This window comes from Aplidium turbinatum, chromosome 10 (assembly GCF_918807975.1).
Source record: "Aplidium turbinatum chromosome 10, kaAplTurb1.1, whole genome shotgun sequence".
Classification (NCBI taxonomy): domain Eukaryota; kingdom Metazoa; phylum Chordata; class Ascidiacea; order Aplousobranchia; family Polyclinidae; genus Aplidium; species Aplidium turbinatum.
This window is the reverse complement of record NC_137481.1, coordinates 24,866,413-24,892,907: the sequence shown is the minus strand read 5'-3', so window position 1 is coordinate 24,892,907 and position 26,495 is coordinate 24,866,413. Positions and strand designations below refer to the sequence as shown.

At 39.3% G+C, this 26,495-nt stretch overlaps 1 protein-coding gene across 3 annotated transcripts; it reads right to left on the bottom strand.

Annotated features, from left to right (window-relative positions):
- Positions 1 to 982: 982 nt before the first annotated feature.
- Positions 983 to 26,495, bottom strand: LOC145778504 (ribonucleoprotein PTB-binding 1-like). 3 transcript variants are annotated; one of them, XM_082589994.1, is made up of 17 exons: positions 26,270 to 26,495; positions 19,119 to 19,185; positions 18,416 to 18,626; positions 10,791 to 10,905; positions 9,233 to 9,376; positions 8,057 to 8,153; positions 7,186 to 7,380; positions 6,993 to 7,033; positions 6,583 to 6,721; positions 5,660 to 5,814; positions 5,327 to 5,400; positions 5,015 to 5,126; positions 4,000 to 4,110; positions 3,459 to 3,647; positions 2,404 to 2,518; positions 2,037 to 2,260; positions 983 to 1,940 (listed from the first exon to the last, which is right to left on the bottom strand). In XM_082589994.1, the coding sequence occupies exons 1-17, from the start codon at positions 26,405 to 26,407 to the stop codon at positions 1,722 to 1,724; spliced, it is 2,346 nt and encodes a 781-aa protein (XP_082446120.1). In that variant the 5' UTR covers positions 26,408 to 26,495; the 3' UTR covers positions 983 to 1,721. The 3 variants fall into 3 exon arrangements, with proteins under 3 accessions (XP_082446120.1, XP_082446122.1, XP_082446121.1); XM_082589996.1 differs by having other exon boundaries at positions 5,660 to 5,772; XM_082589995.1 differs by having other exon boundaries at positions 19,119 to 19,146.

Below are 26,495 nucleotides of genomic sequence, written 5' to 3'. Positions count from 1 at the left end.
ACAAATTGGGGAAGCTTTGTGCATCATAGAAGGAAGAAAAAAGCCATGGATCGGGAAAAAGTATCGTGTCACCAGAAAATCTAAGCCAACATAGATTCTATTGTGTGAAATGCGATGTGCTGTTACTTCTTGGTCAATAAGTTAGTAGTGCTTTCATCACTTTGTTTTTTGCCTAACTCACAGAAAGAAATCATATCACTTCATCGGTCAATTTAAGAAGCATTTACATTGACACTATAAAATGATTTAATAAAAAAGTTGTTCAAATCTTGAATTAAGGCATGCAAGTGTCTTCCTTTCTGAAAATCAATAAAAATGAATACCAACAACATATATCTAGCTCAAATAGTACTGATTTTATCATTTAAAACGTGATTTAGGGGGCTCGATTTAAAAATGGTGTTGGGGCAGGATCTAAACAGGGTCAGATTTCAAAAAAATTTTGGATTTACTAATATTTTGGGCTAAGGCAAAAGTCTATCACCCAGGCAAGTTGAAATGAAAAAATTGCCTCAAAAGGGGCCACCCTAGTCAAGTACCACCAGACTCCATTCGTTCATCTGAGCTTAAACTGCAAAGACAGGCATGGGTGCACCTCAACCGACTTCGTACGGGCGTCAGGCTTCTCCGCTCAACCATACACCAATGGGGAATGGCCTCTTCCTCCTCCAGTAAATGTGGTGCCGAGGAACAGACCACATCATCAATGACTGCACTATCTTAGCCACCTAACCGAGTGGAAGGTCTACGCGTCATGGATGATGAAATCAAAGACTTGCTGCTCTCTAGCAGCCTTCTAGTGGTCCGAGAACATCGTGAATCTGGGGTGGTAAAAGAATAGACCCTCAGTCCCAGAGGCTTACACGACGAAGACGGTCCTGAAAACTAGGAAACGTCATGTCACCTGAGCGGCATCGTGACTGATGTGACATCCTGCAATCGGAACGCCTTTCCATACGAACACTCGGGAACTGTTCAACGCACAATGGCTGGATTCATGTTACGTCATAATTATATCTCCCAGCACGTGAGCAATCCGTAAAATACAAACAGAAATTAAACTTATAGTTTGATCAAATCGTGAACGAAAAGAACAAGTGTTGCGTCACAAACGTGAGACGTGGGCCAGCTGGAGGCACATATCGTCTTCAACATATGACGCAACTTCGCAGTTAAGGTGAAAGGAAATCTTTGAACTGGCAGGCATGACCTCATAGCACGATCATGATGTCATAGTGGCTTGCGTAACTAACACCATACTGACATCATGACCGACAACGTACCAGCAGCTTTATTGTTGTTGGTACCGGATAGCGGCGTGGTCGCCTAAACCGATGTGACAATGACGGATTTGTAAAAGAAACAAAAAGAACAATCTGGGATGAAAGAACAATGGACACCAGAAGCATCGGCACGATCGGTGGGTTGTGCATGAAACAATTTAGCAACCAGAGGAATCGTCATCAGAGCGAGAACAATGGAAAGGAAGATTATAAAACAAGCAGCAGCAGCATGGTACTGGCGACTAAAAGCGACTACGTAGAACAAACGCAAAACGATCACTTTGTAGCCTGGAAATTGAAACGCGATGATTGTTCAAAAGATCAGCAGCTGAGTGAAGCCCTGCAAGGAGCGTTAGATGTACTTTCAGGAGGGGTAACATCGTTCAGGGGGGCAAGTGAAGATCTAGCTGCCCAGCGAATAGTGAACCAGGAGGTTGTTTAGGTTTCGTTGCTTCGTCGCCTCTTGTGCGCTCCAGCGCTGAGTGGGGACTGCGACAGATTGGACGACCTGTTGAAGAGGTTTGACTCGGCGTAGTGACCCCCCAAGCCCTGGGAATGCTGGCCCACGTAAGCCCCCGCCTCAGGGCTGGGTTCAGGCGACGGTAGGACATGTTGCTTCCCCCTCCTCAGTCCCGGTGTAGGGGTACGAGAGACCACCTGATCAAATACAATTGTCTTATCAATACCGATCTAAAAGTATTGACATGCGTGGTAGGCTTTAACGTTCAGACAACATCCGACGACGTAGCTTACCATCGATTCAATGGGTGAGAACAGATTGAGGGCGTTGATGGATCGCCGCCCACTGTAGGTAGCTTCCACCTCCATCTCGCACACTGAGCGGGGGCTGTTACCAAGCAACCCCTCCATTAGATTACTACCCAGTAGTTGCAACTGAGTGGGAGAGTCCGCCGCCAAGTGGCCGGCAATGGGGGTGGTGCGGTAGCGAGTTTTTGGTGTGGGGCAGATATCCATACCTGTGTAACAACTTGTTATTACTGACAGGCTCATGACCTCCTGCGCATGCGCAATAACACTAAAGCGGAGCAACCAACACAGGCACTAATAAACAATAACGCAACAGCTAACCATTGTAACCAACCATGCGAGAAAGACTCACTGCTGGTGGCGCCACTCCCAGGCTTCCCATGCTGATCGTTAGAGTAAACTTGGAACGCTGACGTGATCCCTCTTGGGAGCGACACAGTTCGTTCAAACCGTGTGTTCGTGCAAACCTGTAAAAGAAGGACAACCCTCATTTGTGTACACATCAAGGTTGGGACCAGAGAGTAACGAGGGGTATGGGGGCAAACCAGGGTTGCTCATAGTTTTCTGGGCACTGGCTGTTCTTTAATGTTCATGAGCCTTGGCAGGCCGCATTATACTTTCAATTATTTTTCTCTATGGATTTCCTTTGAAGGAATGTAATGTTGGGTTGCCAATGAAAAATTTCAACGTAAGCCGTCGTGACACGTTTGTAATGGTAGAAACACACAGAAAGCTTAAAGGAGCTCATCAGTTGGCACTGTCCAACATTTTTAGCACAAAGGCTACTACTATTTATTACACTTTATTTAAAACGTAGCCTATTACAAGCTAGATACTAAGGGCTTCACTTCCGACTACAAGTTTTGAAAGTTTGCTACTTTTGGGTTAATTGGATATCAAAAACTAAAAGAAGTTGACAACTACCAAGTTTTCTCCGTCACAAGAGACACAACCGAAGAAGGAAATGACACCAAAGGAAGAAGGAAACAAGACATTCTATCGTGGTCGGCCTATCGCATTACATATTTTTCATCAATAGTACAGTATTAAAAACATAAGCAGTAAGCACCCAGTATTAGAGGTTTTAAGACTTTATTGCTGTTTTCTAAAATAAATCAACGGAAGATCAAGGTTCGAGCCACGGGCATGCTGTGATAGGGAAGCGTTAATCGAATTAGTATCAACAAAAAGTCTAGATATTGCATGAAATATCAACACAAGGCAAGAATAAAGTAGAATGCGCGTCAAGTCGTCAGGTCGATCGCAACAGGATGTCGTGTACCCGACGAGGAGCGTGTTGCCACGAGGAGCGGGTTGCCGCTAAAGGCATGCCGCTGGTATAACAAACAAATGGTGAAAATAATTGTGTCGAGATTTTCGGCAAAAAACTATCATGTGATCGTATACCTGAGGTTTGTAGTGAGGCGGGGGGATGGGGCGAGGTGAGAACCTACCCCCGTGATTGCTACCACGATCGACGCAAATTCCTGGACCCCGGTCTCCGTCCTGCTTTCCAGGGTGATGGGTTGTGTGGGAGTACTTTTGCACGGCAACATGACCCCCGTTTGATATTGGGGGTTCCCCAAGAAGACTGGCCTAAACAAAATAGTTATCAGAGGGCGCACAGAACAAGTAGATAAGCATAGAGCACAAACTTAACATACGCAACCAACTACGGCGAAACGTGTTCATGATCTTGCTTCAGAAACATAAAAGCAACGTATTTTTAACACAAATTGTTATTAACAATATGCCTAAAGCTTGAGCAATCGCACTGTGCGTGTCTTTCTACACATCTCCGCATTGCTCCTCCTTCATGTTCCAAGTTATTGGAAACTAATCCGTTTCAAGCAAGTCAGGTAAAACAGTTCAACTGCAACAAAGACATGTGCGTTGGAGCATCGCAATGTCAGCCAACCAAGCACAAAAGCACATGGCCGTCACTAACCGAGCGATGCAGGGACCGGACGGCTTCTTTTGTATGGCCAGGACCGGGATAGGAAAGATCGGAACTACTGCCCTGGCTTCCCCCGTAAGCGGAATCCGAACCGTCACTGCGCTGTAAAACATAGGTCATTGTTACTTTGCATACAACCTGATGTTGAGGGCGGCCAGGTAAGGTGATTGTATCTTTCGCATCACAATCGAACAAAGCATTAGGAAATTACAAGTAGACGACAGATTTATATAAACCCAACCATCCGAAATTCGCCTAAGTCAGTCTTTCACGGATGATAAAACATCCTAACACGGAACTATAACCAATCAGACATCACTTGCGTCTAATCTCAACAGGATCTATGGGATTAGAAATCGCCGTAGAGGTCCACATTGCACTGTAATAAACTGCTAGATGTAAAAGCTGGGACTGAAAATTTTGTCTTGGCTAAATCAATTTTTGAAATTTGCACGTTAGCCTGGGCGCAGTTTGCATGGAAAAACTATTTTACCCCTGCACACGACGGATGTTTTATAACAATTGTTTGCAATCAATTCCTTTTTCGTTTCATAGTGGTTTTCCACAAGTGGATGATAGGCCTACTAACTATTTGCACCTAACCGGTGTGAAATCAAATATCATTATTTCAATCAATTTCTACGTAATACGTGAGGATTATACCGCTATAGGTCAAGTGTAATGGATATCACATTGCATATTACAAACACACGTAGTGACACTGATTGCACCGATCAACGGCTGAATTGGGGTTTCGTACTTAGACCTAATCAAAACAAATCTTATTTCGGCAACGCGAAACAAATCGTTATTCATGCTCGGGGTTTGAACTTTGCAGCAATCGTAGGTCGATTTAGCAATTACCACGACATATTGTTCTGACATGCAAGTCCTATGATCGTTATTATCGTGTTTTTGACAAGTGTTGCAAACCAATAGAAAATCTTGGCTACCTAACGTACAACGGGTCGGTCGGCATCAGCGGTAGGGCGGTTATGAAACTCACCTGCGAATCTTCTCGCAATAACTGAACCGAATTGTTTACTAGGCAGGTGGCAGCAGAGAGGGCTTGGGCGGGGGGAGGACCGGTGGATTCGGAAGGAGGAAAATGGAGAGACCTGTCGATCAGTGAGATTATATTGATGTTTAAAGAATGAAAGCGTCAACGTTTCCCATGATACTTCGTATTCACACAAAGGCAACTCACGGGCGCTAGTGTCAGAGGCTATCTCAATCCTTATAAGTGTCCGCAGCCACAAGAATAGGAAATTAAAATCTTACCTTAAACAATTGAATTGATAAAATACAAAGCTACCACCTGGCATTGAACTTCTGTTGAAACTGCCTCGGTTGATCGTCACGGCTTGGACAATGCGTCGGTTGGGCTTGGTCCTGTAAGTGGTCAAGAAGGCTCATAATCCGACGAGTCAACAGACAGTGACCGTGAGTTTCAAGGTTTCCAACCTATGCTTGGCATCTAACCTTGAAACCCACGGTCCAGTGAAGAAGTTACACCCAAATTCTGAGAAGTTTATTATGAGCATAACAGAAAAGTCGGCACGATGGTAAAAAAAGTTTCAAATTCTTAATCATTTAATTTATTCCTCAATCAAAGTTGCCATTGTTAGACTTGATGAACAAATATTCTCACCTCTTGGCTTCTTCGCCTCATCGGTTCAAACACTTCATCCTCCACCTTGACGGAATCGGAAGATGAGATGCTACCACTGCGACTCCTAAGGGACATCATGTGATTGGATATACCTGATAGAGATGGACGCTGGGTGTCGCTCCACGAAGGCGCACCTTAACGGCAAAGCAACAATGTCATGTCGATCCAACAGGGCTGTGTCATTTTCAGCGCAGGAAACAAAAGAAGTCTGCGATTTTTGGATGACGATAGCAAAGATAGGCTGCTCTCTAGCAGCAACCTTGTGCGTCTGCAATCTGGGGTGGTGAAAGAATTAGTGATGGAACATCCGGTCCTGGCCATATTTTCAACTACATATCTTATGAACAATTCTAAATCGGGTGCACAGAAAACATTGCCAAATTTGGAGTCTACCCAAAAGATGACTCCTAAATGGACTCTTAGCATTACGTACTGTAAAGCACCTGCTTTAAGAGCGCTTGGTGAAAGTGGTGTACAAACAACCCTGTTAGAACTTGGTTATGTCGAGTAGATATTATCAAACACCGGAAGCTCCGGCCTGCAATTCTCTGGCCGGAAAATCAGGACAAGATCTTGCCTCCGGTGCATCACTACAAACTAATAGACCTTCGGCCTCAAACATCAAGGAGTGAACGAGACACCATTTTTGCACGCAAGCGGGCAGTGTGAGCACACTGCAACACTGACGTCACTTCATTGACGTAACGAAGCACAATGACACCACGACCAAGCCAACCACGACAACAATACCGACATTTTTCTCATCCTTATCAAATCCTCCTGCAATGTAAATGGCAAGCAGAGACGACGAACCTCGCCAGATGTATTAATATACAATGTTGTACTTTATGTGGACGATCAACGAATGCAACCGAATCCATAGAATCGGAGGGCACACTAACCTTGGTGCTGTGGGGGGACCACATTGTTAATTATGGGCGGACGCCACATTGATTCGGCAGATTGGTTGATTTTCTCGATTTGATTGACAATTTGGCTTTCAACCATGTGATTATGCAGAGTGTTGATGAGTTGTTGTACCTGAACAACATTGCAATTAAGTTCAAAATAAACACCTCCAATCAAGTATAGATGAGAAATATAATCTGAACAAAATTTTAAAATATTTTTACAGAAGCCCATAGTCTCAAGTGTCCAGGTGTAGTCAAAGCAGTATTAGTCAAAAATTCTCAACCCATCAGATTTAACTGAAGACAAAACCAAGGGGCCGCTTCATGAACTTTTACCCAATAACAAAGTAGCATGTAGCAAACGTTTGAAACTGCAACCTAGCAATGTATTGAACCTGCACCTTGAAGTCCGTCACGTTCTTGTCCTTTGTGACCGGCAAATCTGCAATGACAAAAATTCATCAAGAAATATCACAAGAATGACAAGCAGATGGGCAAACATTGTTCGACAGACAATGAAACAGAAAGAACCTACTTATAGTTTGTAAACAAACAAACAAGTTAGTTGAATTTTCAGCAACAATTCAAACATACCTTTGTTAGGCTTGCTCTGCTGCATTATAGGAAATCCGTTGTTCTGATTATTCTGATCTAGCATGTGCACAGGGGTGGGCAGAAGACCCCCGGTCGGGTTGGCGGATTTCATATCGCGCGATGCTCGCAACGCGTTCAACACGACCAAGCCGCATGGACCGGGCACACAGAAGGAAACTTTCAATGAATAGATTCCTGGAAAGATAAATTATTTTATTGTGGTCACCAGAATGTGTCAACAAAGATCAAATAAAAGCGTTGTAACAAGAATTTTGGGGATTATCTTTGCAACGATAAATAAACTGATGGTTGATGGTTTTTCTATGATCGGCTCGCATTAGATTAGCAGCTCATGTTTCGGGTCTCTTATCAACAGAAAATGCTTTGGTTTGTTTACTGCATCTAACTATTGCCAACAATCAAATTTGCTTCTCCCTTATTCTTACATTTAATATTTAGATTCTTTCAGGAATAAATGTGTTGTTAAAGTTGTTATTGCACCTACCTAATAAACGGGATTGTTGCCCAGCTGTTAACAAAAGTATATGAAATACTCTACTCTCGACATACAGGTAGTTATAGTATGACAATTAAATGAACAGTAGCCACACCATTCCGACTGAAATCAAAATGTTGCAGACAAGTGTACCGGTAACATTAAAAGCAAAAAGAGTCAAAACTGTGTCAGTAACTTTAACTTCACATGAACCAGCAGTATAACGCCGCCAATAACACTTTAGTATGCAGGTACAGACAGTTAGATGAAGCGCAGTAGTTACTGCTTCATTGTTGCTCGGTCACATGTATGACCCACATTTAGAAAATTAAACCAAAGCAAACTTTGTAATGGGGATAAGCTGGCAGACATTACCAATGTTATATCCATTCAACGACCTCCAGGACTCTTCGCATTGAACAGGATCTTGGTACTCGACTATTGCAAACTCGCCAGCAGTGCAGTGGGCAAGCTGTGAAAGATTGCAGCTGTATTTGCAATTACAATCAGCAGAGAAAAGCCACATTATTCAATGATAACTTAATTAATTAGTTTTGAGTGTTAATTCTGCATATGCGTTGTAACCTTTTAAACAGAGCACAGGTATTGTTTACACTAAATACACGACATATATTCTGGCGCAGCACCTTTTTCAAAGATAGTATCATGGTTCTCACCAGCTAAGCTGCTTCAAAATAAGGAAAATACCACAGCAACAAAAACTTCGCAAGAAAGCATCACAAAATGTAATAATCACATAATATGACAGTGTGCAGCAAAAAACAAACAAAAATATAAGTATGGTTTTTTATGTTTTCTTTTTTTATCTAGTTATGGTTCACATATTCCAAGAATAAATTGTAGCAAATGCAAAAGAAAGTGCTCAATGCAGGTTGAAGAGCTTTTGATTACAAAAACTAAAATGACTTAAGTTATGCGCTACCTGTATAACTTATAGCATAAATTATGCACCTAGCATAAGGTTTCATGCTAGGTGCAATCGTCAGGCGCAACACTGAAAAATAAAAAGTGAGCAGGAAAAAGTTGAAATGCAACCAACTGATGCAAAGCAATCAAGTAAAAACAAAAAAGTCCAAAATTATTTAAATTATTAAAAAATTATTTACCGGCAAAAATAGCGGACAATTGTTAATTATGACGTAGCAATAAATGGTAAAAGAGTTCTTAAATTAGCCAATTTATGTTGATATGTTAGAATTTCATCAATCATCATGCATGTCAATTCAATATTTTACACTGTTTATTTTGTTCATTTGAGATAACAGTTTTAACATTTATTATTACATCATAATTAACAATTGTTCGCTATTTTTGCTGGTAAACAATTTTGGACTTTTTCATTTCTCTTCATGACGAAATAATTAATGTTTTCGGCTATGCATCTAGCTCTTATCATGCCTTTAAAAAAACTAATTTTATAACTTTAAATGTAGTGTTGTTGCTCGGTTATGTCTGTTTATGGTTAAAAAAGTAACATATGTACCCAAATTGAATTTGAAAAAGAAACAAAATGTTCTTCCTGCAACTAACCTGACAAAATTTGGGAGTGGCATGGCGTGAAAAGATGGTGAACAGGATGGAGTTGTCACTGTACCCAAGTGGAAGATTCTCCACTATCAAACATGAAGAGGCCAAACCAGAATATTCAGATGGTATGGAATCTAACCAGTGGACCTGAAACGACCAAGACTTTCTCAGTTCCATCATACACTACAGTACCTTGTTGAACGGGACTAGAAAAACAAGGCCTTCAAAATGAATACTTTATTGCAGTGCTTCCCAAACTAGCGCACCGGGTACCAAACGTACCACTAGTGGAACGCAAGAAACTCACTTAAGTTGACAAGAATTAAAATAAAACAATACAATTTGCGCAAACTTTCAGATTACATTATGTGCATTATTGTGTCATAGTTGATTTTATTCCAAAGATGAGAGATTCAAGCGTTTATGACGCAACACCTAGGTCAATAGTTCTTCAACTTGTTTCGTTGCGACGCTTTTAAAAACGTTTGTTGGACTTGTAACTGTGTAACATGTACCATGTGATAGGAGCGACGCACCCAGCGATAGGAATTAATGATTTTTTATTTACTTGTTTGTGTTTCCAGCATTTGTTTGTCTCGGGGCGAACTGAATTAGAATTGCGCTGTGATTGTTATATCATAATAATCAATTGCCATTAACGTAAAAGGGAGTGCTGATGCATATGTCGCGGAATAATCAATAAATACTATTAATACTACAAAAAGTGCTCAATGCCAAGCAGAGCAAATTACATCAAATATAGTTACTGCTTTCTAAAACCTCAACAACCTGCTTCACCTTAAAAAAGGGGTCATCAAAAGGTCCTGAAAAATATGCAAAAGCAATAAATCGGTAATAGCCTACCTGAAAAAATATAAAATATTCTAACCTTAATTTAATCTGCAAAAAAAAACCTTAAAATTACAAAGGGCTTCCTCAATCGGTTACCACAGAAGCCTAATGTGTGTAATTCTGTTGTAGTGTTTCGACGATTACTGAACGATAATAACCTTTAGCTACGCAATCTTTTATTGTGAAAAATCTGCTTTTAGAAAATTTTGTGTAATGTGATGTTGGAAACATCTTTGACTTATTGATCATAAGAATGAATGCGTGTGATGTAATATTACCCTAGTTTCTGGAAGCTTCTGGTCCGGACAAACCTGTTATAAATAGCCGCATGATCAATTATTATTAGAGTTGTGTAATATGGGGGGTTAGAAGTTGTAATGACAAGTATGTTAAGACGATTGTAAAGTTCCAGCTGATATTGAATAAATTGTAAAAGTGGAAGTTATTGCCAATTGTAAAGTAGCTGTTGTAAGTGTATATTTATTTTGAAATCGACAAAGACGATAGCTGTTCGGAATTTGGTTTCTTTATGTGCTGGAAGTGGTGAACCATTCGTCAGTTCAAGAATATTCATTTATCATCTCACAAGTAGAACTATTTGACCATTTATTTGACTGTTTAACGTTTGATTATCCCAATAAACTACGTCATCAATCTTTCCAAAGTCTCATTACGTGTAAGAAATAGAAAAAATTGTGAAAATACTAACCTGTAATGTGTTGTGTTCAATTTTGTAGCCATTCAGTTGGTTCTTTGCTTTGATTGAAGACTCTTTGCTGGTAAACTCAACACATCCATAACCTTTGCTTTCTCCAGTCACTTCGCTGCACACATATAAGTAACACTTTAAGTCAGGTAAAATTAACTTTTCATACAGTGTCATGAATCTTAACAATGTATATATTAGATAAGACTATACTGCCATGACAAATACTAGACATGTGCTCATTGTGCTGATATTGACAACATTTGGCTGATAATCTGACCAAGCGGTTTCCAACCTTTCTTCAAAGTGATCTAAATTTTATTAAAATAGAGAAATTTTTGTAACCAAAGCATAACCTGGTGTGTTACTTCAAAGAAAACCAAAAAAAATATGATGGCAATATAACGTGTTGATAGCGTTTTAGGTTGGCCAAAAGCAACATGCAGCAAGAATGAAAGGAGATACTTGTAAAACAAGAACCGATAAGGCCACCGAGAATGCATTAAATGGGCTCTCCGAAACCACAGCGCCGGTAGGGTACCGTATGTTTGGTTGCCGGCTTCCACAAGTCAGCATTTCTATACTTTGTTGATGCCTGAAACTTTTTTTCTCTACCTGTGTTTCAAACTTTTTTCTCAAATTACTTTTGCTCGTTAAGATTTTTTTCTTCACTCGGAATCGCAACCCTCTTTCATAAACAAGACAAAGTCCCTCACACGCCGAAAAAAAACATTACTGATAAAAGTTTCACAAAAAAGCTGACCTATAAAAACTCGAAGACAAGCTCTACAATTATTGAGATTGATAAGCAGTGCATTTAAATACAACTGCATTACTACAAACATGTTTCAGGGCCTTGGTTGGAATGGTTGGTCTTACCTGAATGAACGCAAAAACACGATATTACAGTAATTAACAATCTAACGGCTTTTTAAAAACACTAATTTTAACAAATTTTTATTTTGGATGCCGAACGCGAGAATTTGGCCGTCGGGAATGAGGTCTGGTAAAACATGCTTGGTCGCCGGAAAAAGCATAGAGGCCTGATGTAAGATTTTGCTTTATTGCAATACAGTACCGTATACAGCAGTACACAAAGCTACTTTATACCAAACAATTTTTTCTAGACAAAAAAAGCAACCTAGAAATTTTTTCTGGCGACCCAACTTTTGGTCATAGATTGATTGACCAATAATAATAGTCATAAATAGATTGACCAAAATGACCCATAGATTGGAACACTGTCTTGGCCGATGCTTACTGAAACAATTATCAAAACAAAAATTGGCAAAACATTACTCAAGCACTGCACATTCGGTTTTCATTCTAATTTCCCGAAAATATCTTCAAAATTGAAATTTTTGAATTATAACATAGAGTAAAGCTAAACTAAAACTTACTTTTGCTCATAAATATAAGGCATTTTTGGGCGTTTTTACATTTCAAAGTAATTGAACTAACATTAACATATATATAACTAGCATTGCACGAAAATGTCTAGCCAACCGAGACGAAATGCTTATTGTGAAGGACAGGAAGGTAGAAAAATGACCAGTGTAGAGGTTTAGAAAATTCGCAAATAAAAACTAAAAGTAGAGATGTACCGGTATATCGGTATCGGTGATATCGGCCATTTTTTTAGTATCGGTATCCACAAAATTTGGCCGATGCTAAACACGTAAAAAAAGGGCGTTTGCTGCGGATTTTCTACAGAAACAAACATATAAATTTTTTAAAGTAGTAGCCTAACTAACACCACATTGATGTAAAAAAATAACCTGTTCAAATTTTTGATACATCACACTCGCGTGACTTCTTGCGCGCACGTTGTTTCAGCAGTTTTGCGTTGTTCGATTCTTAAGTTGTGTAAGGAGACTCAATTTTTCCAATATTTATCATCTGTGTTTCTTTTTTACTCTCAGCAGAGTATAAGGGTTGAATGTAGAAACTAAACTTAACTAAAGAACTGCTTAACGCTAAGAAGAACTTAGCTAAGCATTGTTTAAGTCCTGGTCGATTTCCTGTTGCAGAAAGTATTCTTAATCTCTTCTTAGTTAAGTTCTGTTTAAGTTTTCAGTCAATGACTTAAGTCTACGTACGTGACGCATTGCGTAAGAATTTCTTACGTCGTCGATGATACATCACCGACACTAGACTTGCAAAGCAGCACCTGCGCATACGAAACTTCTAATTCTGGTCATTTGTATGCTGTAATAACCCTTTCTAATAACAAGAATTAAAAATAATGTATAAAGCGATCCAGTTTTGACATAGTACTGCAAATTGCGCCATCCCACGCGGTGGGATGGCGCAACGGATAAGGCACTCGCTTTCCAATCATGCAATCCTGGTTCGACTCCCAGCTTAAGCTGGTTGTTGAAAATCACCGCTCACCTCTACCCAGGGTGTAATAAATTGGGTGGGCGTAGTTGCTGAAGTAAAGGCGGCCGAGAGAAAGGAACTGGCCACCCTACTCTCGTTAGTGCCGAAGGCTTAGTATAATGAGAACCTTATCTTCTCATCCCCCGATGCTTGGATCAAGTATGGGACTCACCTTTACCTTTACCTTACTGCAAATTACATACTGGTCACTGGGAGCGACAGTCGTTTGCAGTGGTGGATATAAGAATGGGCAAATTGGGCAGTTGCTCAGGGCCCCCCCCCCACTTTGATTTACGCGCTTTTGAGGCCCTCCCCCCAATTTGATTAGCGCGCTAAAATTTACTGCGGTGAAGTATTTTCCTCTTGTATTTACATAACTGAAGTCTACAATACTTGTGCATTTTTGCAAATTGTACTTACCCCCTGCAGTGAATTTACATGCCTCATTATTAAATGTGGTCAACTTTGCTGAACCATCATTGTAACCTCTAAAGGTAACGATGATAATAAACCACTTCAATTCCCTGATACCAGTTTTTTATTACCATGAATCTGAGTTTTTTCAAGCATGCATACTGCATAGTCGCATAAACTCTTGCCAAAGGGTCTATTAACTGAAAGTATTGGTTTATTGGAAGTATTGGTTTATTAACTGCAAGCGAACCGCACGTCCTTGTAAGCTTGTTGCTGAGGAAGATAAAGCAGCAGCATCATCTACTTCTGGTCCATGATTGTGGTCATCTTGTTCAACAACATCTTCTGGAAGTGGTTGTCCACGTTTAACTGCATAATTGTGCAGACAGAATACTGCTATTATTACACTGGTCTACACAAAATTTCAGGTTTGGGTTTTGACAACCTATTTTAGCTAATTTTGGGGCGCTGAATCCGAAAATGAACTCAGATTTTCTCTATTACATCACGTTTTTGAGATATGAAATATCCCTAGTTTTTGAAAAAAATCAATTTTTGCCCCCCCTCTGTTGTCAAAACAAGGAATTCTGATGCAATAAACACTGTTTTACCTGCAATAATCTAGCTTTAATGAACAAACAAGCATTCTATATTATATTCACACAAATTTGCGTTGTCTTTATTAAAATTTCATGCCTTGGAATAAAAAATAAGCATGCAAAAGAGCAACCATAATAACATCAAACGCTACATTATGCTGACGAACATGTCGATAGGACAGTGACAAGGTATTTTCTGAATTATAGCCTACAGTTCACACAATATGCACATAGACATTCCAATGGAGTGCAGAAATTCTGAAGACACACACAGAAATAGCAAAGTGCCAAAATAAAGATTGACTCAAAAGGACTTGGGCAGGGCGAGTTCAGAAACAGTCAAAAAAAGAGCTTTCATAAATATGAACTCTTCACTTATAAGCTTAAAAAGGCTCTTTTGAGGGACTTTCTTTTATGAGCAGCATCTGGAATTTCTCTTTTAAAACTACAACAATAGTCGGCCATCATGACAATCCCACCGACCTTGATAACGTTCCTGCATAATTTTAATATCCTGGTGGAAACGTTCACCCTGTTCTTCACTAACTTTCTCAAGGTTTTCTGGAAACTCATCCGCATGGCTTTTCAAAGAGTGAACTTTGATGCTCATCCTGCATCTCAAATCTTCAAAACTAAGCAGTAGCTCCCTTAAAAGATCTTTATAATTTTCTGCTTTTCTGTTTCCCAAAAAATTTCTCACAACAGCACCGAAAGCATTCCAAGCTCTAGCCTCGAATGGCAACATTGATTTTACAAAATTTTCATCCTTTAACAATTGCCTGATTTGTGGTCCATTGAAAATCCCAGCTCTTTTTTTCTCTTCACTGAGACCAGGAAAAGCATAACATATATACTTAAAACACTCTCCTTCATGATCCAAAGCTTTTACATATTGTTTCATGAGACCAAATTTGATGTGAAGAGAAGGCAAGAGGATCTTTTTGATATCAACTAACTGATCACGTATGATATTTTTGTTTCTAGGTGTCAAGGTGAGCCTTGGAGGCCACTCTTCTTTGTTCCAGTGCTGATCCTTGGCCCTGCTGTCCCAGTAGCATAGGAAACATGGGTATTTGGTGTAGCCACTTTGTTGCCCCAGCAAAAAGTTCACCATTTTTAAATCTACACAGATGAGCCAACCATGCTCATGGTACTTTAACTTTTCAAGAAAGGTTTTGATTTCCTGATACTCTTCTTTCATTGTCACCGAATGTCCTATCGCAATAGAACCGTACACGTTACCATTGTGAAGTAGAACACACTTCAAACTTCGTTTGGAGCTATCAATGAAAAGTCTCCATTCGTCTGCATCATACTGTGGTAATCCTATTTCTAGAAGAAGCTCTTCTATATTGTTGCAATAAACGAAATTGGGCCCCTTGTTTAAAAAGTTGGCTCTTTTTTGGCCTTTTTAGAACGTGCAGTTGGCTCCTTGCCAAATTTACATCTGGTAACCCTGCTGCACAGAGATAGCAGCTGACCCACAGATAACGCCTGAGAAGCCAAGACAGGGAGTTCAAGCCAGCATGGAAAAACTCAAAGCTACCAATCTCCACTATGTCCTATTACGATTATTATCATAACAGGAATTTTTTTTATTTTAAAGGAAATCTGAACCAATTTATGAATTTAGTGTAAAAATATCTCTATGTTTGAAAGTTTATAGCTGTCAGAAAATAATTATATTTGACATTTTACTGCACTAAAAAGGGTAAAAATTGGTCAATTTCATTAATAATGGCAACGATAGAAAGAAAACTTGATGTGATAGAGAAAATCTGAGTTCATTTTCGGATTCAGCGCCCCAAAGTTAGCCAAAAGCAGTTGTCAAAACCCAAACCTGAAAAAAAAAGTTGAAATTTGTAGACCAGTGTTATTAGCCTACCAAGGAGTTGCTGAAATGTGTCCGCAGTGGAACGCGAAGACACCTGAAGCGTTGCTTCAGGACACCAAATGACTGTTCGATTTGAACACGTGTGTTAATGTGACTCCTGAAAGGATTCCCTCGTTTTCTCAAAACCATAAAAATTCCAAAGAAAATCAACCAAAAGCGAACGGAGCAACTCTACCAGTATAAAAGCAATCCCCCCATCACCTCGTATCAGCCTAACGTGTACCATAACTTTAGGCATTGCCAGAAATAATCACAACTTAAGACTGGTCAGTAGCAGTCCTAACTTTTGAACATTTTGATAAAAACTTAAGTATTGCTTAGTCAAAAGTTTAGTTTCTGCATACAGTTTTAAGACATGATTAGTACTTAAGTAGTTCTTTTATGGCTAAGGACAGCTTAAGTTTAATTTCTACATTCAACCCTAAAACTTGTAAAAGTTTTTCATCCACACAACGTCATGAACTGAATTATTATATCTCAAATCGGCATAATGACGTGACATCATCTAAACGTAACAGAAATAGCGAAAAGCAAGTATCACTATAAAAAAAAACACAAAAGTGTAACGCAAACAGGCTACATCAAAAGACATAGATGTTCTTTGACTTGTCAGCAGGAGCAGCAAGTGGTGATAACTGTGGCTGTGGGAGTTCATTGCGCACTGCGCAGCCTACTTACTCTGACATTGTTTAAGCTTGGTGAGTTTATTACAACAAAAGGTTGAAATTAAATCACAAACTGATAGAACCAGCTTACTAAAAACAACCAAGTTACATGGTTTTTTTAAACGTTTAGCAACGTACAAACGACGCAAAATTAAACACTTTTGCTACCTGGGTAGTCTTGGCCTGGCAAAAGCTTCTCAACCAAACGACAAGTGACCTTAGGGGTAGGACAATTTGACATATTGATAATCTGATATCCAATTGAACGAACCCGAACCATCAGATGTTATGTTGTCCGTCCAATTGTGACCATTTCAGCATTCAGCCAGAGAGTTGATTATTACTTTAAACTTTTTTTGGTAATTACACAACAAGAGCAATAGCAGTGGTGGGAAGTTGCATTTTTCCTTTGTTCCGAGAAACGCAACCTTGAAGACGTCATGAACAGCGTAGCTTCTGATTGGTTGATGGTTCGTAGTTTAATGGGATATCAGACTATCAGTATGTTAAAGTGCCTACCCCCTTAGGTTGCACATTACTTGTCGAATAGTTTTTGTACGACTACACAAATGACTTGGTTTACATTTTACATCTTATTATCAATTATGAAAGCCTATTTGGAGAGTTTGCGCAAACCCTTTATTAATTTTTCAGAAACCCCAATTATGATGTAATGTTTCTTCCCTTATACCCTAGTCCTCAATCACAGTGGCCTTTCATTACTAAAACCTACTATTATGATGACACAACACAACAATGATTTGGGATTAGATTCTTGAATCTTCAAGTGCCAAGGACTTCCAAATCCCTCATAATGATGTAATAATGCCCCCTTGGGCACCTAATGTTGCCCATTTGAAGTTCCCCTTGCTCCTCTATAAATTTCCAAAGTTGGTTGGTTTTGTGACGTATTTTGGAATTTATTTACTGTAAGCGCCAAACTTGAACACAACTAATTTTGAATTTAGGGGATTTTTTGGTTTTAGACTAATTTGTCACTGTGTCAGTCGCGGTGATGCCACGGCTTGTGTTTTAGCACAAAATCTTGTGGTTTTACTTTTGATCTTGTGCTTTAAGTTTTACTTTATTCGCATAAAACTAATAAAAAAGCTTTGAATATGCCAATTCAAAGCTTTTTTTATTAGCTTTATGCAAATAAGGTAAAACTTAGCATAAAATTGGTATAATTACTTGCAATCACCAAAATTGCTTCTTTTTGTAACACTAAAGTATCGGCCAAAATATCGGTATCGGCCTAAAAAAGTGATATTGGTATCGGCCAAAATAGTCATATCGGTACATCTCTAACTAAAAGTCAAGAAATTTCACATTTCTAACATATTTCCTTCTGTAAAATATTTCACTACTAGAGTGGGGCGTCCTCATAAAACCATGTGTTGCTACAGATAGGGTTTAAGGTTCAGTGATCGGCTGATCGCACTTTGGAAATTTGAATTCTAAAAACCATAATTATAAAGTATAAAATTTTAAAAACTATACCAACACGGATTAACTTTGTGTTGCTGTTGCTTATCTAAGTTCTAAATACATGATGATCATCTTGAACTATTTACAATGAAAGTCCTTTATGTTTCCATACCTCATGCTAGGTACACAAGATAGATCACTCTCTACCAGGCTTTCTACTTATAACTTAGTAAGTTATTAACTTACCTTTGTACAAGAAAGCATCGCTCAGGGGTCCCAAACGGAGTGATGAGACTTACAAACTGACTGTGTGTGTATGATAAGGGCAGTTGTGTGATACACAACATGAAATCACAAGAAGCAAGTGACACAGAAAGACTTTGACCTCTGAAACGTTTTCCATTCAATTCATTGATGCAGCGAGCAGCTGAACTGCCATCTACAAGCACTGCCTTGCCTAGAATGAAAAACTAATTAGCTCCAGCCACAATGAATGAAAAGATGATTCAACTTGCAAGTTCAATGAAGTTGCACACTTGCTACACAGAATATTCTGTCTTCAATCTCTACAGAAAAGAGATTTTTGCTAAAGTAACATTGAAGTTGTCCACCTCAATAACTCGAGTCATTAAGTTCTCGACTTTGTGATAAAGCAAGATCAAATTGTACTGGTTTAACTCTTTCAGTGTGGACTTCAGTAAAATACTTTAAAGACAGCTCACCATTCAGGGACACTGGGACACCCATAGGATGAAACAATTTACAGACAAATGTCAATCTTGATGACTGGGATTGCATCAGTATTTCAAGCTTTGAACAGTCTATAAGTAACGGTATATGAAACTGCTAGGATTAAGCTTCTAAAACAAGTGTCTTAGTTCGAGGATGATGTTTCCCACAGTTAATCAATCAAAGTTAAAAAGCAACTTTTTCTACAATAAGTACTTACATGACTGGCTGTTTTTGTCAATGTGGATCTGCTGGTAAAAATAAGGTTTCAGCAGTTCTAAAATGTCCTGTAATAAAATAAATTCGTCATACTTTGGTGACAACATTGTTGTAGAATGACAAAAATCCACAGTCCAGCATTTAAGGACAACTTTTAACAGCTGTCAAATTGTATTTCAAGTAACAGATTTACTCACTGCACAATGGATTACAAATTTCTAATGTTAATTCAATATTGCTAGAATAAAAGTCAAATACTTTTAGCTAGAGCTCGACCGATATATCGGTCAGTCGATATATATCGGCTGATATCAGGTGTAGCCAATATATTGTATCGGCTATTTTTCGCCGATAAACATCGGCCAGCAAAAGCAAACTCAGAACCAGCCTACATGCCTTTAGAAGAAACACAAGTTGCTCAAACGTGCTTGCATAGCACGAACAATTGTTGCGAGAATATGATTTCCAGCCCATTCTAGTGCGCGCATCTAGAAAATGTTAATACTGTATCCCTTAGCTTCCATTCAAGCAGGAAAACTTTCGAGTTTTCCTGCTTGAATGGAAGCTAAGGGATACAGTATTAACATTTTCGAGAAGCCACTTCGGTGGAAGTTAATCAGTTATGCAGCGTATTGCAGCTACACGGCGCTTTGACTCTCCAAGCGCACCTCGTTGGTCTGTTGAAAGCCTTTGCTGAAATTTAAAAAAGGCCTTACAAACCGTAGCCATAGCTCTTAAATGGCGAAGAATTCAGACCGGACACATTTGTCCGCCGTCAGCAAAAACGAATTTCGAGGCCTGCATTTTTTCTTTTTTGTTTGGTGTTTTTTTGTGATTAGTGTTAAGAATGATTTTTCCATTACAGCAACTAATGCATAAACTTTCTTGGACTGGTTTGTTGCTTAATAACTTTGTTGGTAACAAACTTTTCGTAGCTGATAATATTGGCCGATATATATATCGGTATCGGCCTAAAAATTTCATAAATATTGGTATCGGCCTGAAAAAGTGATATCGGTCGAGCTCTACTTTTAGCCAAATAATAAAGTAAACTGTGCTGTTACCATGTCACAACCAATAATCTAACTAATAGAAAAAAATGACAGAGCGATTTCAACAATCCAGTTGAGGATCAAGTAATGATACAATTTGTCAAGGACACATGTAGGTGTTGTCTGGGTGTAGGACAACTGCAGGTGTTCATCGTGTTGGACGATGAAAAGGTGTGTAAAGTTTGGGCAAGGTCGGAAAGGTTGAATTTCTTGACTCAGGCCTCGAAATTCACGGCAGTCATGTCCGCCATCATAGCATGTGATGTCCGCGGGAAGTACCATTTAGATCGGTCATATTTGTCCGGCGAGAAATAACACAGGAACTAGCGATACAAATCGTCATTGAATAGCACGAACAACTGTTGCGAGAATATAATTTCCCGCGCATTCTAGCGCGCATCTAGAAAATGTGAACACTGTATCATATCCCTTAGTTTCCATTCAAGCAGGAAAACTTAAAATTTTTACGTTGCTTCAACAATTGATGACATTGAATCAGCGTAGCAAAGGTGAATTCTTCGCCAAGAATCGATGGGAGTACCAGTCCAGTAGCTTACTTCTACACTGATCACGCGCAACTTATTTCAAGTCTTACGTCACAACGTCTAGCTTTGATCTCCGAGTAATATTGATAAGGCAAGGTTGGTTACAAAATTTGTTAAGCTTTGGTATTACAGTAAAAAAGAAAAGGCCAAGGAAAAATTCACTTTCGCTCACATGACACGCAAAAATAAACCTTAAGAAAAAAGCCCAGAGAAACTTTGCACAGCAGAAAATAGTAGCGTTAGTGCAGAAGTTTTCCGACTCGTGCCCAGACTCCCAGAGCATTGTGACGTAAGAAGCCACACGACCTCGTTCGATGCAAGTTCAGTTATGCGGCGTATTAAGCAGCTACAGGGCGCTTTGACTCTTCGAGCGCACGTCGTTGATCTGATGAAAGCCTTTCAGAGTGACTTCACTGAAATTTTAAAAGCCTTCTAAACCTTAGCTAATTAGCTATAGTTCTCAAATGGTAAAGAATTATCAAGATAAACTGATTAAGCTTGACGATCGACGCTAAAGCTGGTGTGTCCGCCGTGAGACTTAATTTGTCCGCCGAGATAGCTGCTCAGACCGGACACGTTTGTCCGCCGTCAACAAAAACGAATTTCGAGGCCTGTAATGACTGTGTGAATCTGGGGGGTTTTTTTCGGTCATTTATCGGTCATTGACCGATTTTTTAACAAAATGTCCGAAAAAAATATAGTCAATTCGGTCAAAATGTCCAAAAAAATATACAGTCAATTCGGTCAAAATGTCAGAAAAAATATGTACGCACGCAAATCGATTTCAGTGATTGGAAAGAAGCTTCTTGCGCCACTCTACGATTTATTGTCAATCGGAAATACAAGACGTAGACTTAGTGTTTGAACGTTGATCCAATGTCTTATTGTATGTGATAACGTAAATACAGAAGTAACATTTCCCAAACGTGACTGACGTGGTGCTTTCAAGTGTGACGGTGACACGATGTTGCGTTGCCTTGGAAAGGTCAAACCGCTTGGTAGAGATTGATCGGTCTGTTCTGTCAATCGAGACATTTTCTCAGCATGTTGCATATATTATCAATTTTTGAGCTGGTGGTCAACCCTTTCGGAATGTTATTGACCAGACCTCGATAAACAACGAAGTATCCCTTTGTACGTTGATCCAATGTCTCATTGCTTGTGATAAACGCAAACATGAAAATAACACACTCAAAGACTTCAACTTTCTAGAAATGCCACTGTGTTTTCAAATCTTTCCTTCGAGTCATGGAAAAAATTGATTTGTCAGTCAGGAAATTATCCCAGCATGTTGCATAATGTTGTTAACTTTTGAGCTGGTGATAACCTCTGTGAAATGTTTGACTCCACATCGATAGATAGTGATTTTGTGTGATGGTTTCAGGCCTCGAAATTCGTTTTTGTTGACGGCGGACAAACGTGTCCGGTCTGAGCAGCTATCTCGGCGGACAAATTAAGTCTCACGGCGGACACACCAGTTTTAGCGTCGATCGTCATGCTTAATCACTTTATCTTGATAATTCTTCGCCACATGAGAACTATAGCTACGCTTTTGAAGGCTTTTAAAAATTTCAGCTAAGTCACTCTGAAAGGCTTTCAGACCAACGGCGTGCGCTTGAAGAGTCAAAGCGCCGTGTAGCTGCTCAATACGTTGCATAACTGATTAACTTCTACCGAACGAGGTCGTGTGGCTTCTTGCGTCACAATGCTCTGGGCACGAGCCGGAAAGCTTATATACTAACGCTACTATTTTCTGCTGTGCAAAATTTTAGAGGCTCTTTTCTTTAAGTTTATTTTTGCGTGCCATGTTCGAGCGAAAGTGAATTTTCAATGGGCCTTTTCTTTCTTACTGTAATACCAAAACTTAACAAGTTTTGCAATCTAATTTTGTAACCAACCTTGCCTTATCAATATTACTCGGAGATCAAAGTCAGACATTGTGACGTAAAACTTATACTAAGTTGCGCGTGATGAGTGTAGAAGTGCCCTTACTCCCATCGCTTCTTAACGAAGAATTCACTTTTGTTACGCTGATTCAATCGTTGAAGCAACGTAAATATCGAAAGTTTTCCTCCATGAATGAAAGCTAAGGGATACAGTATTCACATTTTCTAGATGCGCGCTAGAATGCGCGGGAAATTATATTCTCGGAACAATGTTCGTGCTGTGCAATGACGATTTGTATCGCTAGTTCTTGTGTTATTTCTCGGCGGACAAATATGACCGATCTAGATGGTACTTCCCGCGGACATCACATGCTGTGACGGCGGACATGTCCGCGGTGTCCGCCGTGAATTTCGAGGCCTGTGGTTTTTGCAACATCGTACTCCACTACTCCATTGAGTAGACGCAAAAAGCCCTACAAAAATATAACTGTTTATACTTTTTAATGAGCAAGTGGAAAATCATTTCAATTTAGCTGGTTTTCGGTAAGTATTGAGTAGCCTCAGGGGCGTATCCTCAATGGAAGCAAGAGAAGCCTTAAACCTAGTCAAAAATTGAAAAAAGAGAAGATGATATTTTTCAGTAAAACAATTTCGTAATTTCTTAACCTGAATACGAATTAAAACAGCTTCCAACTCAGGCCTCGACACTGAAGGCGGCCATCGCGAACATGGCCGCGATTAACCTACAAAAACCGACATTTGTCCGCTAGGTCTCGCACTTCCGTCAGCCGCATTTGTCCGCTATGAAGTTCCGAGAAAATATTACGCAAGTGGTCTAATGGTCTTGTGAATAAAGTACTTTGCTACTTATAATTACAAAAAATTAGAAAGCAGTCAAAGCACCCTATAAATCACCATAGACACTGTCTATGCTTGAATTGTTAACATTATTGATTGCAAACCAGGTGACAATAGGTGGAAAGTTTTAACAATAGCTACGAAGCGTGGCATAGATTGGCCAAGTTTGGCAGCTATTGCTAATGCTTTGCTGACTTTTAATTCAGAGAACGCAACCGTACAACGTGAATTCAGTTTGCTTTCTCAGTTGCGAACTTCAACAAGAAATCACTTGCGTTGTTCAACTGCAGATAAACTTATGTGTTTGAGGTTAAATGCTGCATCATACAAAACATTCAATTATGACGTGGCATACGCGCAGTGGGACAGTACTGGCACTGGCACAGTAGCACTGGCACAGTAACGCGAAGCCAGCACGCTACAACGTGAGCGGTGAAATTGTTGAGGAGTTAATTCACTTTGTAATTGCGAACCATTAGAGCGTAACATGTTTTTTTATTTGGTCATTCTTACTTGTTTTTATTCCTTTCCGTTGTACTGTATTTTTGTTTTGCGTTATTTTTGAACGTGTGTTAGTGTGCAATAAAAGATGTCTGCGGCTGAGTGTTGCAAGGTTGAGTTTCGCTGATGAACGTTGAAGAAACGTTTGTCTGTTCTAACTTTTCTCAGATAAAACACGACAACGTTTCTCAGCGAAACTTAATGTTGTAGCTAGTCAGAAAGTGCAATTTTTTTTTTGTATCACTTGAAAGGAAGTATATTCATCAGAAAAAATGATTGAAATAAATAAAAAATGACCGAATTTTTTCAAGTCATTTCTGACAAATGATCGAAAACTCTTAGCGAAAAAAAAAAACCCAGGTGTGAATTGACATGGAATGGCCCTACTGTGTTTTTGTATATATTCTTTTTTCTTTTTCGCCAACAAAACAAAAAATAAACTGAACTGAACATGTGCTTCAGTGACAAATTTGAATAGTGCTGGTTTGTTTACAAACGTGCTAACTGCTAACTTGTGTGAACCAGTGATGGCTTAACAAATGCTTCAAGACTTAGAGGCTATGGCTACTATATATGCAGGCCTCTAAACTCCTTTATTTTTCCAGCTACCAAGCATGGCCTACCAGAGTTTCTTTTCGGCGACCAAATTCTCACGTTGCAGCTAAAATAAAAAATCTGTAAAACTTTGTGTTTTTAAAAATCAGTTGATTAATATCGTGTTTTTGCATTCAAAACACGTTGTTAACAAAAAACATTGTTTTTGCCTTGTTTGCATTGGGTAAGCCCAATGCAAACAAGGCTGTAAAATATTTTTGCAGTTGTATTTAAATGCACTGTTTTCCAAGTGGATGTAGAGCTAGTCTTTGAGGTTTTATAGGTTATGGTAACAGATGCAACCTAGTTCGTACCCTGAACAGTTCGTACCCTCAGTTCGTACCCTGAAAAGATCGAGAGAAAATATTAAAAAAGGCCGAAGTCGCTGATTGCAGTTTAATAGCACAAAGCCGAAGTCGCTGATCGGAGTTTCCACAAACAACTCGAGGGTTAGTGGAAACTGCGGAAAAATATTTGCGGAAACTGCGATCAGCGAGGGTTAGGGTTAGAGAGCATAAATCACTCGATGGTTAGAGTTAGGGTAAGCAGAAACTGCGGTTAGCGGAAACTGCGATCAGCGAGGGTTAGAGCATAGATTACTAGGGTAAAGGTTAGCGGTAACTGCGGAAAAATGTTTGCAAAAACTGTGGAAAAATGTTTGCGGAAACTGCGATCAGCGAGGGTTAGGGTTAGAGCAGAGCATAAATTACTCTAAGGTTAGGGTTAGCGGAAACTACAAAAAATTTTTTGCGGAAACTGCGATCAGCGAGGGTTAGGGTTAAAGCATAGATTAGTCTATGGTTAGGGTTAGCAGAAAGTGCAGAAAAATGTTTGCGGAAACTGCGATCAGCGAGGGTTAGGGTGAGGGTTACGGTTAGCGAAAACTGTGATCAGCGACTTCGGCTTTGTGCTATCTTTCTCTCCATCTTTTCAGGGAAAAATGTTTGCGGAAACTGCGATCAGCGACTTTCGCTTTTTTTAATTTTTTCTCTTGATCTTTTCAGGGTACGAACTGTTCAGAATACGAACTAGGTTGCATCTATGGTAACACTCATATTTTTTGCGAGACTTTCATCAGCAATATTTTTCGTCGGCGTTAAGAAACTTTGCCTTGTTTGAGAAAAAAGGCTGCGAATGTGAGTGATGAGAAAAAAGTTTCACGTCCACACGTAAGTGGGGAAAAAGTTTACCCAGACAACAAAATCCACGATTTTTACATTGATTCAACGTTTGCAGGCTTTGAATCAATGTAAGAATAACAAGTTTTTCTGTCTGAGAAAAGACTGGAAAAATGTTGGCTTGTGGAAGTCAGCAACCAAATATGGCCACCCGTGCTGTTGCTTTGAAGGCCATTTAGTGTCTTCTCGATAGCCATGGCCGCCCGGAGCTTAGAGGCCTGATATGGCAACTGTAGCCTGAGCCTAAATGTTACATTCTTCTTATTTATTATAAACTGAAAGTTTTAAATAAGATTGTGGAATGTGGAAGGGGCAATGCTAAACAATTCGAGATCAACAGTTGTGCAAGAACACAAGAAAAATGAAAAAATACACAAAAAAAACTTTTGCAAAAAAGCAGGCAACAGACATTAAAAAAACAACCCAACAAACTATACAAAAACAATTTCATTGTAGAAATCAGTTATCTAAACAAAGCTTTCAGTTATTCAAAACTACTAAAACAAATAGACAGTATATATAGACACAGAGTACCAACCTGTGTTAAAACACCGCTTGGAATGTTTTTTATTGAAATCCTTCTGCATTTTTTGCTAAATTCAAGTTTTGAAGCTTTAAGAAGTTGCTGGCCTTGTTTATTCATATTTGCATACAATACGATTGGATATATCAACATTTAAATATACCATGCATTTAGTCACATGTCCCAAAGAATAATACTAAACTTATAAAAACTTTGTAAATGCTTTTTATATTGGCATTGC

What these genes read in the sequence shown, in the direction of transcription:
- LOC145778504 (XM_082589994.1), bottom strand. Translation starts at nt 26,407, where the DNA reads ATGTTGATATATCCAATCGTATTGTATGCAAATATGAATAAACAAGGC. An exon ending in TATTGCGAGAAGATTCGCAG is followed by an intron (nt 4,111 to 5,014) that starts GTGAGTTTCATA and finishes TATGTTTTACAG; the next exon opens with CGCAGTGACGGTTCGGATTC. An exon ending in CGCCTCACTACAAACCTCAG is followed by an intron (nt 2,519 to 3,458) that starts GTATACGATCAC and finishes CTTCTTTTACAG; the next exon opens with GTTTGCACGAACACACGGTT.